Source organism: Halyomorpha halys, unplaced genomic scaffold (assembly GCF_000696795.3).
Source record: "Halyomorpha halys isolate HHAL.00 unplaced genomic scaffold, Hhal_1.1 Scaffold208.1, whole genome shotgun sequence".
Lineage (NCBI taxonomy): Eukaryota > Metazoa > Arthropoda > Insecta > Hemiptera > Pentatomidae > Halyomorpha > Halyomorpha halys.
This window is the reverse complement of record NW_027109100.1, coordinates 858,813-872,488: the sequence shown is the minus strand read 5'-3', so window position 1 is coordinate 872,488 and position 13,676 is coordinate 858,813. Positions and strand designations below refer to the sequence as shown.

At 29.8% G+C, this 13,676-nt stretch overlaps 1 protein-coding gene across 3 annotated transcripts in view; it reads right to left on the bottom strand.

Moving 5' to 3' along the window:
- Nucleotides 1-13,676, bottom strand: part of LOC106679526 (longitudinals lacking protein, isoforms H/M/V) — a 36,379-nt gene that overhangs the window by 16,200 nt on the left and 6,503 nt on the right. The window contains exon 4 of one of the 3 annotated variants that reach the window (XM_014418742.3): nucleotides 5,396-9,717. The exons of 1 other annotated variant lie outside the window; for it this stretch is intronic. In XM_014418742.3, coding sequence (XP_014274228.1) covers nucleotides 9,017-9,717 — 701 coding nt within the window. In that variant the 3' untranslated portion in view covers nucleotides 5,396-9,016. Of the gene's footprint in view, nucleotides 1-5,395; nucleotides 9,718-13,676 lie in introns of those variants that run through there. One more of the 3 variants, XM_014418741.3, reaches the window with a different exon arrangement.

The following is a 13,676-nucleotide window of genomic DNA, read 5'->3' as shown; positions in this document are numbered from 1 at the left end:
TTTTATTTGTGGTTAGGAGAGCCGCAATCACATTTGTAAGGTCGGATGACACACCTCTTGCCTCCAATATCAGAATGTTGGGATTGTCTCTATCAACAGTAAAATGTATAGTAAAAAAACTTTAAAACCGGATAAATGGACAACAAAAAAGATACAGGTAGAAAACATTCAGTCCCAGTGCATGAATAACTCAAATATCAATCCCATAATACTCTCCATATTATCAAACCTTACTTTTCACGAAATCTAAATGTACGAATAATTATTTACTCTAACTAATAACTATTTTCTAAAAAATAAATAAAATTAAAAAACTATTAACTTTTTTAATAAACGTAATAATTTAATAATTTTTACTCAAGAGTGTTATCCTATACCCTTTTTGTCCAAGCTGTCACTTGCCTTTGTGATATGAAAAATATCAAACTATAATCGAATTCGTATTATGTTATAGTGCAAAATAAATATTGTCTCTATATATAATCTTTTGAATTTCTTGAGACTAGTTATTATTGATTAAATAAAATAAATTGTATCTACTTTAAGCCTCAAAACACTTTATTTCGTTAAAAGTCCAAGGTTTGGCCATCCTCAAGGACAATCTTAAAGACAAATTTTAACTACATCAATAATTTAAAAACTTTTTGCAGGCTATTCTGCCCAGGTCACCAATTTCAGTCAAAATTACCCTATTTTGCCACTCTTCACATTTATATTAAAACTTTTAATTATAATCAATTTACCACTATTATACTTTGTTATCACAACAATTTGTGATAACAAAGTATAATAATGGTGAAACATTGGACTTTTAAAGAAATAAAGAGTATTTTGATACTTGAATTGGATACAATTTATTTTATTGAAACTATAAATATTGTCCTTTATTGGATTAAATGCTCTAACTTCAACTACATTAGTCACACAAGAAAGGTAGAAATTAGTCCACCATCAACTACCATATTCAAACTAGCTATGAAGAATAATTTATATAATAATTAAATTATGCCTGACATCTTTCAAATAATTATGACAGATTGTTATAAATGTATAAAATCCCTTCCATTTATAGTTACAAAATTAGAAAATTAAGTATTTTTTTTTTTTATTATAACAGATAAAATCCAGTAAAACTGGAGGCACTAATTTTTCTGTTCCACAGCAATGAAAAATGTTGTTTAGTAGGAAGTGATTATGCTTATGCTCTCAATGAATGAATTGTTCAAATAAACACTTGATTTCTACTTTTTAAATTACTGTAACACAATCTGAATCAACAATCTAAACTGCTAATATGGATACAAATGAATATGTTTCAACATCTTAATGGTAAGGTTAGAAGAAATAACAGTTAGCTTTAAAGTATATGAAAAGTAAAATTATGAGTTAAGGTTCAAATAATATAATCAATATTTCTTGAAACAAATACCTCTGAGAGAAGACTAGTATCTTTCTTTTTTTTTTATGGATGCCATTAATTTTGTTTCCACGAATAAATAATAAACATTGAATCTTCCCTTCCCTCATGGTAAAAACATACAAGGGTGCAATTTAATAATCAACAAATATATATCATTAAAAGTTTTTTTTTTTTAAATATAGTTATTGAAATTTACAACCGTACATTATAATACATTCAGTAAATTTGATCTCAGTTATGATGGAAGGAAACAGGTGTGTAGAGAACTACCCATTGGTAGCACTTTAATGACGTTTTTATACTGGGAGGTCTCGTGGCCATCTTTTTTTCAGGCACCTCAGAGTATTGTCGAGAATGGAAGAGGATGCAAGGTTAGAAACTAGTGGGTTTAGGTGGTTAGGGACTTCATAATGGAAGTAATGATATCTGGTTCAGACTAGATCGATTACATAGGGAACATTAATAAGGTCTTTATACATGATTTTATTAATGACAAAGTAAGGAGCATTGAGGATTTTATGAAGGATTTTGGATTGTAAGGATTGGGAAAGACAGGAATCTGAAGGTTTGGTGAAGCCCCAAAGCTTAACTCAATATATCCAGATTGGCCTAATTATAGTCATGTAGATCAGTCTTTTTTCAGGAAGTTCAGACCGTTTGTCTAGTAAGTGCTGTAATAGTCAAAGTGGATGGGCAGTTTCCTGTCTTTTCAGTCTTTTGTGAGGATTCCAGGTTACTTGTTTGTCCAGATGTAGTCCAAGGTAGCGGATCTGTTCGACAGGGGTAAGATCAACATTATTAAAGGAGACTGTAGGGCAGTTTATGATGAAGGATAAAGGTGATTTGATGGGATTTCAATAAATCCACCAATTAGGACACCATTCTTTGAGGGCTGTGATATGGGATTGGAGAGTTTGGGATGCAATTAAAGGGTTACTATTAACAGAGAGCACACAAGTGTCATCAGCTTATGAGGTGAGGATAGTGTTAGGATTGGTTGGGATGTCAGCTGTATAGACAGTGTAGAGGATACTACCTTCAGGAACACCAGCAGACTGAGAATAGAGGGATGAATAGGAACCATTATGATTTACTTGGAATAATCTATTAATGAGAAAGGAACAGATAATGAGAAAGTATGTAGGAGGTAGGAATTTACAGAGTTTGTAAAGCCGTCCTGGGTGCCAGACTCGATCAAAAGCCTGCTCTACATAGAAAAAGACTCCCGCGCAGTACATTCCGCGCTCCAAAGAAGACAAGACAACGTCCACCGCACGATGACATTGCTGGATAGCGGAGTGAGATGTTTGGAATCCAAACTGGTGATCAGGGATTATATGATTGGAATCTAGGATGGGGTATAGTCGTTTCAAAATGAGTTTTTCGAGGATTTTGCCCATGATCGGTAATAGAGAGATAGGGTGATAGGATGATGGGTATTCTAGTGGCTTTTGGGGTTTGGGAATCATTTTAACAATAGACAATTTCCAGGGGTCAGGAAAATATATTGAATGGAGTACGGCGTTATGTATGTAGGTGAAGAATGGGATGGCTTTCCGTGGAAGAATCATTAAAAGTAAATTTATAGTCATAGATGGAAACAAAAAAATGCATTTCAGATGAGGGAGGTATAAAAGACTCTAAATAGAGGTTTGGAGTTTGAAAAGAATGTCAGATAAGATTCCCAAGTGAAATGTAGAGGTGAACAATTTAAAGAAGTCAAGATGAGGCTAAGAAGAATGGAATTAAGAAATTAGATAATATATGACGAGGTTTGGTCTACAGGAGGAATGGAACTCAGGAACAAATCAAATCCTATAACTGAAAGACTTGGGGAAAGAATACAATAAGCCACATGATGAAATTCAGTAGAAGAATTTCGAAAAACTCCACAATTCTTATTTAGTGTTTAAAATAGTTAATATTCCATATTATAGGTATGCATGTTGCAATCATGGAGTTAGATAAACTGATAAAATAAATAACATTATACAGAATGCAAGGAGCACTTAGAACAAAATTCCAATTTTTGTATCACGCCTATTTCTAGTTTTGGTCAGCGTTAAATTGTAGCTTGATATAAGAAACTTTTTTAAAATACTGCTCAATTCACTATAAGTAAATGTTTTCAAGAAACATTACGACAAGCTTTAACATGAGACATTGAGGGCGGGTTAGTCACATTCTTGCTCTAAGCTGTTTAATTGGAAGATCCCCACTGTAATGTTTTAAGTACCGACAATAACTGATCAGTCGACGTTTCACCAATTCCAGGCATCATCATAATGGAGAATCACATACACAGAACAAAATGAAGCACATCTCCCATAAACAGTCCACAAACAGCACTTAACTTCAAGGTGAACAAAAGGAAATGGGTGGTAACACTGCTGAAGTTTTGATTGTTGAGTACAGTTTTGTGTTATGTCATTTCCCAGTTCCATGATATCCGTTTGGATGTTATGGAGTGGCGAGCCTTCTCTGGCTGGTGGTTTTTTTAATTATTGATGTGAAATGTTTTACATTTTGTTCTGCATTTATGTGATAGTGAGATTTTCAACTCATATAACGTTTTGGCAAACATTGACTGGTGAGTATTTTGCCCCTAGTTTAGAAACTAAGGTTTTGTGATTAGAATCTTCCGATTGTATTTTTACAGGAATTTTCCGTCTTTTAAGGAGCTTTTAGTGTTTTTAATTTGAATTATCCTCAAAATAATTCAACTAGCTCTGGGGACTTAATAGAGGAAGGAGCAGGTCAGTTTTAGGGAGCTGTAGTTACACCAATCTTATAGACAAGTTTATGATTATCCTGGTGCAGGGTCTGGAGTGGCAAGACTCTCTATTCATGGTGTTCATCGATTCTAAAAAAATAACTGAACCAGGACATCATGTGGATGATCCTAAATAAGTATGGTATCCCTAAAAATATAATCAACCTTATAAGGAGATCTTATAAAGGATACAAATTCCATGTTATCAATCATGGAATTCCATTGAGCCCAATTGCAATAGATACTGGTTTAAAGCAAGGATGTGTGCTTTCTCCAATCTTCTTCATTGTGGTTCTCATCACCATCATGAGAACTTAGCTAGTATGAGGAAAGAGTGGAGTTTGAGAGAATGAATTGAGGATTAACAAAAGATCGGTAAAACAAAAGAAATGCCAGTGAATGAGTGGTGTGGTAACATGGAAGAACAATAAACTCTCACTAAGGCTTTTTAACAGCAGCGTGAAGTCAGTTCTGCTCTATGGTCAGATCTTCATTAACTACTGCTTGCGAATAAACCTGGGGATTTGAATCTGAAAAGATATCAAATGAAGAAAACTACCACAGAGAAGCATCCTATCCATCTCGTAATAAATATGAGGAAATAAAAGTGGAAAGGACACACTTTGACAAAACCAGAAGCCATCGAAAAAAGCTCTGTAATAGAATTCCTAGACAGAGAGACCCAGAGAGACGTGGTGCACAGCAGCAGAAGAGTACCTGGGTCGAGCTGGCTAAACAAGCTGTGGATTCTTAGCAAACACAGATTAAAAATGGAAGAAGAAACAGTTGAGTCATCATGGGGTTTATAAAAATTATAAAATGATTTCTGTAACCATGTCAATTATGTCAAAATAAATTTGAAGATAAACTAGGAAAAAGTTAAAACAAAATGTCTGATATAGTCACAGAACTAAAAATTATATACTTTTCTCAGTCCCATGATAAATATGTTTGACATGGTTAATGCTAGTGGATAGAGAGGGAAGTAGTCATTTTTAGAAATTTGTAATTTCCAGGTAACTTGTTACTTCTACTAATCTTGGATTTATATGGTATCCACTTTATTTCGAAATCATGATTTTATACTGTTTAAAACATACTACAACAACCATGTAAGTTTTACTGCAACTCAATCTAAGTGGACCTTTCACCCTTCGTATACTAGTTTTATAATGGTAAGAAAATGTCAAGTTAAGGTAGACAGGACAAATGAACAACAATTTCATGATATAAACATTTATTTAGCCAATTTCAAAGACATTTATCTTTCTTATCTTCAACTTTGTTATATAAATAAAACAGTAATAACCTAAAATACAAATATTTACTTTTAGTATTATTCTTTGGTTTTTTCACAATACAATCACTTCAAAGATGCCAAATAATGATTATCACTCAGAGACCATTAAATATATACATAATTCTAAACAAGGAAAAAAAAAAACATAATTGATGTTCAATACAAACAAGAATGTCTAATAACATCATTATAATGAAAAGCATAAAACATTAGGAATATAACTACATTAAATGTTGAAAAATTATAATTTAACATGGTGGAAAGCCTAATTATGAAACTCACATAACGTTACAAGGAAAAAAAAATTTATCAGAAATAAAATAATTAATTTGTTTTATTTTTAATGGTGGAAATAAACCAAACTAAATTACTTTTTCAATAACATTAAACCAATAAAATTAAACTGTTACTTATTTGATTTTATTTGACTAATATAAACAATAATATAAAGACCCTAATATACATTTTCTTATATAGTATTTTAAAAATAAGCATACCTATCATGTTTTAAGTATTGGATTCAGAGCAAATAATATCAGGGGTAATCTATTCAATACTAAGATATTTTGAAAGTTCATCTGCAAATTATCTTTAGATATTATTAATTAATTATTAACACTCAATAAGTTCTGAAATTTAAAAAATTCAAACTTGTTTTTTCTTTTTTTTTTTTTATCTGATCATGTTAGTTATAAATTTCCACTGAGCCAATATTAAATTTCGCTACTGAAATAAAAAATAAAGAAAGTAACAATTCAATCAGGTTAGCACAACACAATTAAATTCAGATGTAAGAGACTTTGAAGTCCTCTCTTAATAAAAAAAAAAAAAAACCGAAATTAACAATTTTTTATGGTTACAAAATATTCTAAAACAGAAACTGAATATCATTCAATTATTTTTTTATTAATTTCAATTAACCCCTTTTGAAAATACAAAACTGATAAATGATCTTTTAAGTAACATAATAAAACTACCAAAGAAAATCACATCAACAGGTACGCAATTAGAAATAAGTAATTTTTAGTAACACTGTTTTATACTAAAATAAATCAAAAATACCACCAAACTATAAGTTTTACAACTTATAATACCAAAATTAAAAAAAAATACATTTGAAATGCAATACCATAAATGTGATATTTATCGAAACATAATACTGGTAGACAAGAACTCAAGAAAACTAAATTTGTATTAATTCTAATTAACATGATGTTAATAAATTGTTGTATTAACAATTTAAGGGCTGATTTGATCAAGATTTGTAAACTAAAATTGTATATGAAAGTTGAAAACAAATAAAGTGATAATGTTAAAACTATTTTTAAAATAAAGATAAATCACTGGCAGCAGCAATTTTTATGACTTGAAAACATAATATAATATTTTGAAAAATAACATATTTCAAATAGATATAAACAATTTGTAAAAGTGAAATATGTTAGAAAATACAAAATGAGTGCTAATATGTATTTTGTAGTTAACTTCAAATAATCATAATCATTATATGCAACATTTAAAAAATAGACCAAAAAAAAAAGAATAATTGAGGAATTCAATTTCAAAAGGGTACAGATCCATTTTGGGAAATTCTTTAGTAAGGTGAAAAAATTAATGAGAATATCAGTTACTTGAGTTAGGGATTTCTGTTGTTTTGAGAGGAAATGATTGTAGGGTTCAATTTGGTTCTTTCAAATAAAATTTTAAATGTAAAAAAGTACTTCCTTTTTTTTTTTTTTTTTTTAATATTTATGGATACATGTCCTTTAGAAAATATGGTAGTTAATTGTTTCTTAAGTTCAAAAAAGATTCATCAAAATATAACTTCACAATAAACAATAATTTAATTATACTCCTAATACTAAACATCATACTGAATGGTAATTAGTTAAAAAAAAAATATTTATATATCAAATTTATTAAGAAATGTAGTTTATTTATAATGTAATACTTTATTAATAAAAATAAATATTATATGACCCCTAAATTATTTACAAAATATACAGGTTAATTTTTAATTTGTAGATAATACATTATTAAAATAAAATACTTATGAAAAAGGCACTAAAAGTTACTTGCACCATGATACTAGTTAAGAAACTAGTCAATTGTTAAGTATACAATTCAAATATAAGAAACAAATGAAATGATAAGCACATCCTGATTCATTCCTAAGCCTAATAATAAAAAAAAAATACGATGGTAAAAAATAATAAACATATAAATCATTTAAATTTTTTTAAAAGAATAATAGCAACTGTTTAAAGTAGGTTTGGTAAAAGAAAATATACCAAATAACAATTTACTTTTTCACAATAAAATTAATCAATTTTTAAAAAATAACAGTAAACATTTGTATCATAATAAGTATTTAAATTTATGATTTATTATCAAACAATAATAATATTCATAACTTGAAAATATACCTTCATAAACACACACACACACACACACACACACAGTGGATTTCAATTAATACAAGTTTCTATAAAAGAAAAACTTATCCCTTTTCTCGCGAGTGGTTTTATTTTTACCAAAGGGATGTAGAATGAATAAACAGGTCAGGAGCAACAACCAGGTTATTATTATTTTTTTTTTTACTTCAAGTTATTAATACCAATGGATTCAGAACGAAAATACCCATTCTTCCAGGGAGGAGTTCCAATGTGAAAAAATAAATTCCCAGACCCTTCTTCAAATTATAGAAAAACATATTTACCTAATATCATTAAAACTACAGCAAAGATTTAATGAATTTCATTATTACTAATGCCCTATTCAGATTGTTGCTAGAAATAGTCCAAGAAGACCACCATTACAACCAAAAGAAAAATAATCATACCAAGGCAGAAAAATCTCATTTCCAAAAATAAGTTATTTAAATAATTATCAAATTTTTTTTTCAAAAATATTTTCTCCTACCATGTTTTACTGTCTTATTTTATAAATTAAGAGAATATACTTAATTTAATTAACTAGAAACAATCAAAAGCAAAACGGGTATTCCATTAACAAATAACTAAAGCTAGTGTTAAGTGGAACTCTAAATAATTCAAGTTTAAGCGTTTCAAAACAATGAAAATTTATTCTTTCAGATTTTTTTGTAATTTTAGCCCAGTTTTGGTGTTTAATGTTTGATTATTAATTACATAATACACCTAAAAATAATTCACCTCAGTAATAGTTATATTAATTAACTCCAGCATTAATTTACACTATATATATACTATTATTTTTATATTATAAATTGTAAATATACTATTATTTTTATGATAAAAAATGCAAAAGTTAGTTTTCTTATGGTATTAAGTAGTGAGAAATAACCATTATGTGCATGTTTAGGAATCTTTAATGATTCAAAGAGTTTTGGGTTACAAATACATACAATGCTATGAACATTATTATTGTTACAAACGTAAAACTTGAACAAAACAAAACAAACTTTCTTTGTAGAAATATACCATATAATTAACAAGGCACATTAAAAATAATAACACACCATCAGAAATTTACAATTTAATTATTAACTTTTCTCAGAGTCTTCAGATTCAACATTTGTAGACTGAGAAGGTTCTGAGAGCCGAAAACCTGAACAAATAGTCCGATGCCTTTGAAATGACCTTTCATACTTGTAACCTTTCCCACAAGCACAAACCAGAGTTGCCATGGATGGAACTGTACGTTTTTCTTTCTCAAGCTTCAATTCAGGAGTAACAACAGGATTGACACCTCTTTCTTGAAGAAAACTGAGTGCTCTAAATATAGCACATCTTCTTTGATGACGTCGTAAACCTCGCTTATATTTATACGTTTTGTCACATTCAGGACACTTTAATGGTTTCACATCAGTTCCACAGTACTGCTGGTGTCGCTTTAATCCCCTGTAATACTTATACGAATTATTGCACCTATCACAGACAAGCCTTGGCTGCTCCTTTCCACAATAGTTCAAGTGACGGATGAGATCTTTCTTATTTTTATAGGTGTTAGGGCACTGCTCACACTTCCAAGGATGGTCTATTGGCACTTCGAAGCAGTTTTTACGGTGATCCTGGTACTGTTTTCTAGTAGGAAAGGCCTCTCCACACCTATTACATGACCAAGGAAACATGAGAGAGCCGGTAGCTTGCATAAGAAGCTCGTTGACATCAACGTCCTCCTCCACATCACCCTTAATGCTCGACTCTGATTCATCATCGGTATCCACATCTGAATTGTCTGAACCTGTCAACAGAATCAATAAATAAAAAAATTGATCAAGAGAGAAAATATAACAAATTTACTTACCAGTGTTTCATTTTCAAATTTAACTCCATAGATTCTTCAATATTTTTGAAAATTTCACCAAATCAAATTCGTAATTGAAATATCCAAAACCAACAAACACTTGGAGGAAGATGACTCAAAAATATTATAATAACCGAGATTTCGAATAGTTTTTAATTCAGAGAATGAACCAAAAACCCTTAGTTTCGCATAATCAATTAAAATGTCGATACGTAAACAAGTTGTATATTTAAACAACTGCTGTAACTTCTATAAACACTTGGAAAAATTAATGTTTGTGGTGAAAACCACATATTTACTTCATTATCAACAAGTGTATAACATCATGTAGATATGTACCAATCACTTCAAATAATTTATAAATTAATATGAAGAAAAGAAATACCTAGACCTTGCCACAGTTATCATGCAAAACTATAAAGATGAAAAATAAAACTCTCTCTTTCACCTACCTTTTGAAGTTCACCTGAAAACCTTAAAATTACTAATAATAATATTCCAGCAATTTACATCAAATTTTTTTTACTAACCCATTCCTGCCTGAAGTCCTGACAACACAACATTAATATCAGTAAGTTGTTACTAATCATAAACAAACTTATTTTTACAGTTACTTTATTTTTCAAGAAAAAACATTTTTTTTCTTTATTCTGCACTTTCAAATACTCATTTCAGAGCATGTTTTAATAGGATCCTTATAATTCTTATTTTAAATGAATAAAACAATGTCAACTGTTAGTAAATTCCCATCAATCTATATTAAGACTTTTTTTTTCACATTTCCATTATAATACAAAGAACAATTATATATTGTATAGATAAATATGAACCAATAGAAGTAATATTAAGTTATTGCATTGTTGGGCTGAAGCATCTAGTATCAGAACTTCAAAGATGTTTAAAGGGAAATCTATCTGGTTTAGGTTTAACATACGGTGATTGGCTTCAGCTCTTTATAACTATAACATTTAACAGCTGCAGTACTAACTATAGTATTTATAACAGTCTGAACCTTATACTGAAATAGAATATTCTTATATTGCATTATAGAATATCGGGAATACTATATTATATATTTTAGAATATTGGGAGGCACTATAATACCCTTGAAAATGAATATGACCCTTTGTTTGGAGAAAAGGTTTCGAAATACTGTCTATTGTGGATTCACTTGAACAACAGAAACTATAAATAATTCTTTGACAAGTCTTTTCTCTTATATGTTTTGGATTGGAGAAGCTTTTACAAGCTGTTAGGGTTCATAAACATAGGATTGTAAAATGTCTATTATCAGATCCAATACATAATATAAAGAATGAAAAGAAAGGGTTGTATTTTTCCTATTTGGAAAATTATGGGATGACTGTAGCTACAAACATTGGTTTGATGAAACCACTTGCACAAGTAAAACAATGGAAAAGAACAGCAAAAAAGGAAATATCTCTAACCCAGCCTCAGATCGCCAACCACAGCTAGAAGGGAGTAATAGATCAACACAATAATGAAATCTTTAACTGTAAAGTTGAAACCAGAGGCAAAAATTGGTACTGGTGTTTGTTTGCCAATGTTCTGGATATCTCAATAGTAAACTCCAGGAAACTTCACCAAATTGTAGACAGCCAAAAGATCCCACAACTCGACTTCAAGAGTAGCATAGTGCTATTACATTACTTTGAATACAAAAATAATATTGAAAAGCAGAAGAGTGAACCAAATTCCATCAAAACAGCCTAATTTAGACTCATAGTATGCTGGAACCCCCAAGAAAACAAGTGAAAACTTTGTCAATTGCAAACAGTCTTTATGTATTAAAATTATAAGGTTCCTTTACATTCATCTTATTTTTAAAATTTCCACTAATAATCTAATGAATTTTTTTAATAAGGCTTGACATATACCACTGAAACAACAGAGTAATTTTTTGTTATACTTCTGTCCAACATTGCAATAACACAATATTTTTTTCAAGGTTCCAACTAGGGTATTCTTGATGAAATCAATTATCATATATAATTTGGGATGTGTACTACAGGAAACAAAAATATTCCTATTTTTTCGTCTACAGGACAGAAATGGGTTAAGAAAACTAAGTTCTTAACAAACAAATATCTATATGCTCACAAAATAAGTACCAGTGAATTCAAAAATTATAATTATCACTAGACCCATATGAATAAAAATATAAAACTAAATGATATTAATTAAGAAGGATATAAGATGGTACTAAAAAATACTACACCATAAAAATATCATACTGAATTATCTGATTACATTTTTCTAAAGAATAAACAAAGGTATCACAGGACAAGATATTGAGAATTAAAAAGCAATACCCCAGATAGACTAATATAAAGGCTCATTAGGGTGGCAAGTTTAATGTGAAAATATGTAAATGCTTCCTTTAAAAAAATCTGCAGCTAAGAAAATAAATATCTAACATCCTCTAGCATAATATTCAAACAACAGTAGCAGAATAACCAATACTGAAAGATCAGCAAAAGTTGATAACCCATTTAAGGTATCACTTATAGGCAAAATTAATGATCCACAAGAGAATAACTACAGGGCAACAACTCAATCACAGAGGCTAAAATAATCATTATATTGATTTCTACATTAATTTATATAAAATTGATATAATAACCGGTCGTAAATAGTACTTCAAAAAATATCTTCTTTTTAATCCTCTTCAAACTGACTGCTGATTTAGTTGATAACTCAATTCAATATTCCCCAATAAAAATTATATTTGTCACCTAAAGTGGCATAAAAAAAAATCAAATATTCGCTATACTTGATTTTTCAATTTCCTAGGTTATGGGTATAGCAAAATACATTCATCCTAAATGATAGTTAATTAAAGGTAATATTGGTTAGTCCCTACTTCTAATCTCTAATTAACTAACTAGGAAACCATTTATGTTTGTTTAAACGATAAGAACCTCGACATCACATTAGAACATAACCTCTTCTAAAATCAATATTTCTCAAATATTTTGCCACTCTTCACCATTTCCAGCAATGCTACGGTAATCTCTTTAAACACACCCAACAAATTCTAACATCCACCTCTCATTTTCTCCCACTTCGATCAAGAATGCACAGGAGGATGATAAGTTAAATATTTAATGAATTGTTCTTTGTCTGATATATCTTTGTTTTTCCCAGAAACTCATTTTTACCACCTTCTACACAGAAATCAAATAGCCTTCCCCTTACATCTGTTTAAAATATTTCATAGGTTTCTTCTGGTAACAAACAATACCCTCTGGAAAGGTTGATGCATCTTAATAATGTACTATTCACTGAAAAAATAAAAGAATGCCTGACATTTCCATGGCTAAATCGTTTAGTAGTTAAGACCTCAGGCCCAAAAAGTTACCCTGTAGATGTAGGTTACTACAACATTAAAAGATCCCATACAAATTTTTATAGTTCTGAAGATTTCACTATAAAATAAATAAATCCCTACCTTCTTAACTACTGAGCATCTTACACATTTACAATTATCTCCTTGAAATACAATCTTCCCTCCTACCAATAAGAAATCCCTTTGTTCAACCATTTAATAAAACCTTCAGGTCTTCTGTTGCTAATTACAATCATTAGATCTCTTTCCTATCTGATGTTCGGAAACCTTTAGAATACCTCTCCACACTCCAAACCATATTTCTAACCATGAGAATTATTAAAATGGTTACATCCACATTTGGACTACCACCTTCTTCCCAATGGAATCATCCTTTCCTCCAAATTTTATGAATATGAATGATTTACCTAATTAAACTCATCATTCTAAACACTGTTTAAATACTAATGACTCACATAAATAACTCTTCTTTGATCTCTCTGACTGTCATCTTAACAACTGCCCCATTTTACAACTTTATATATAT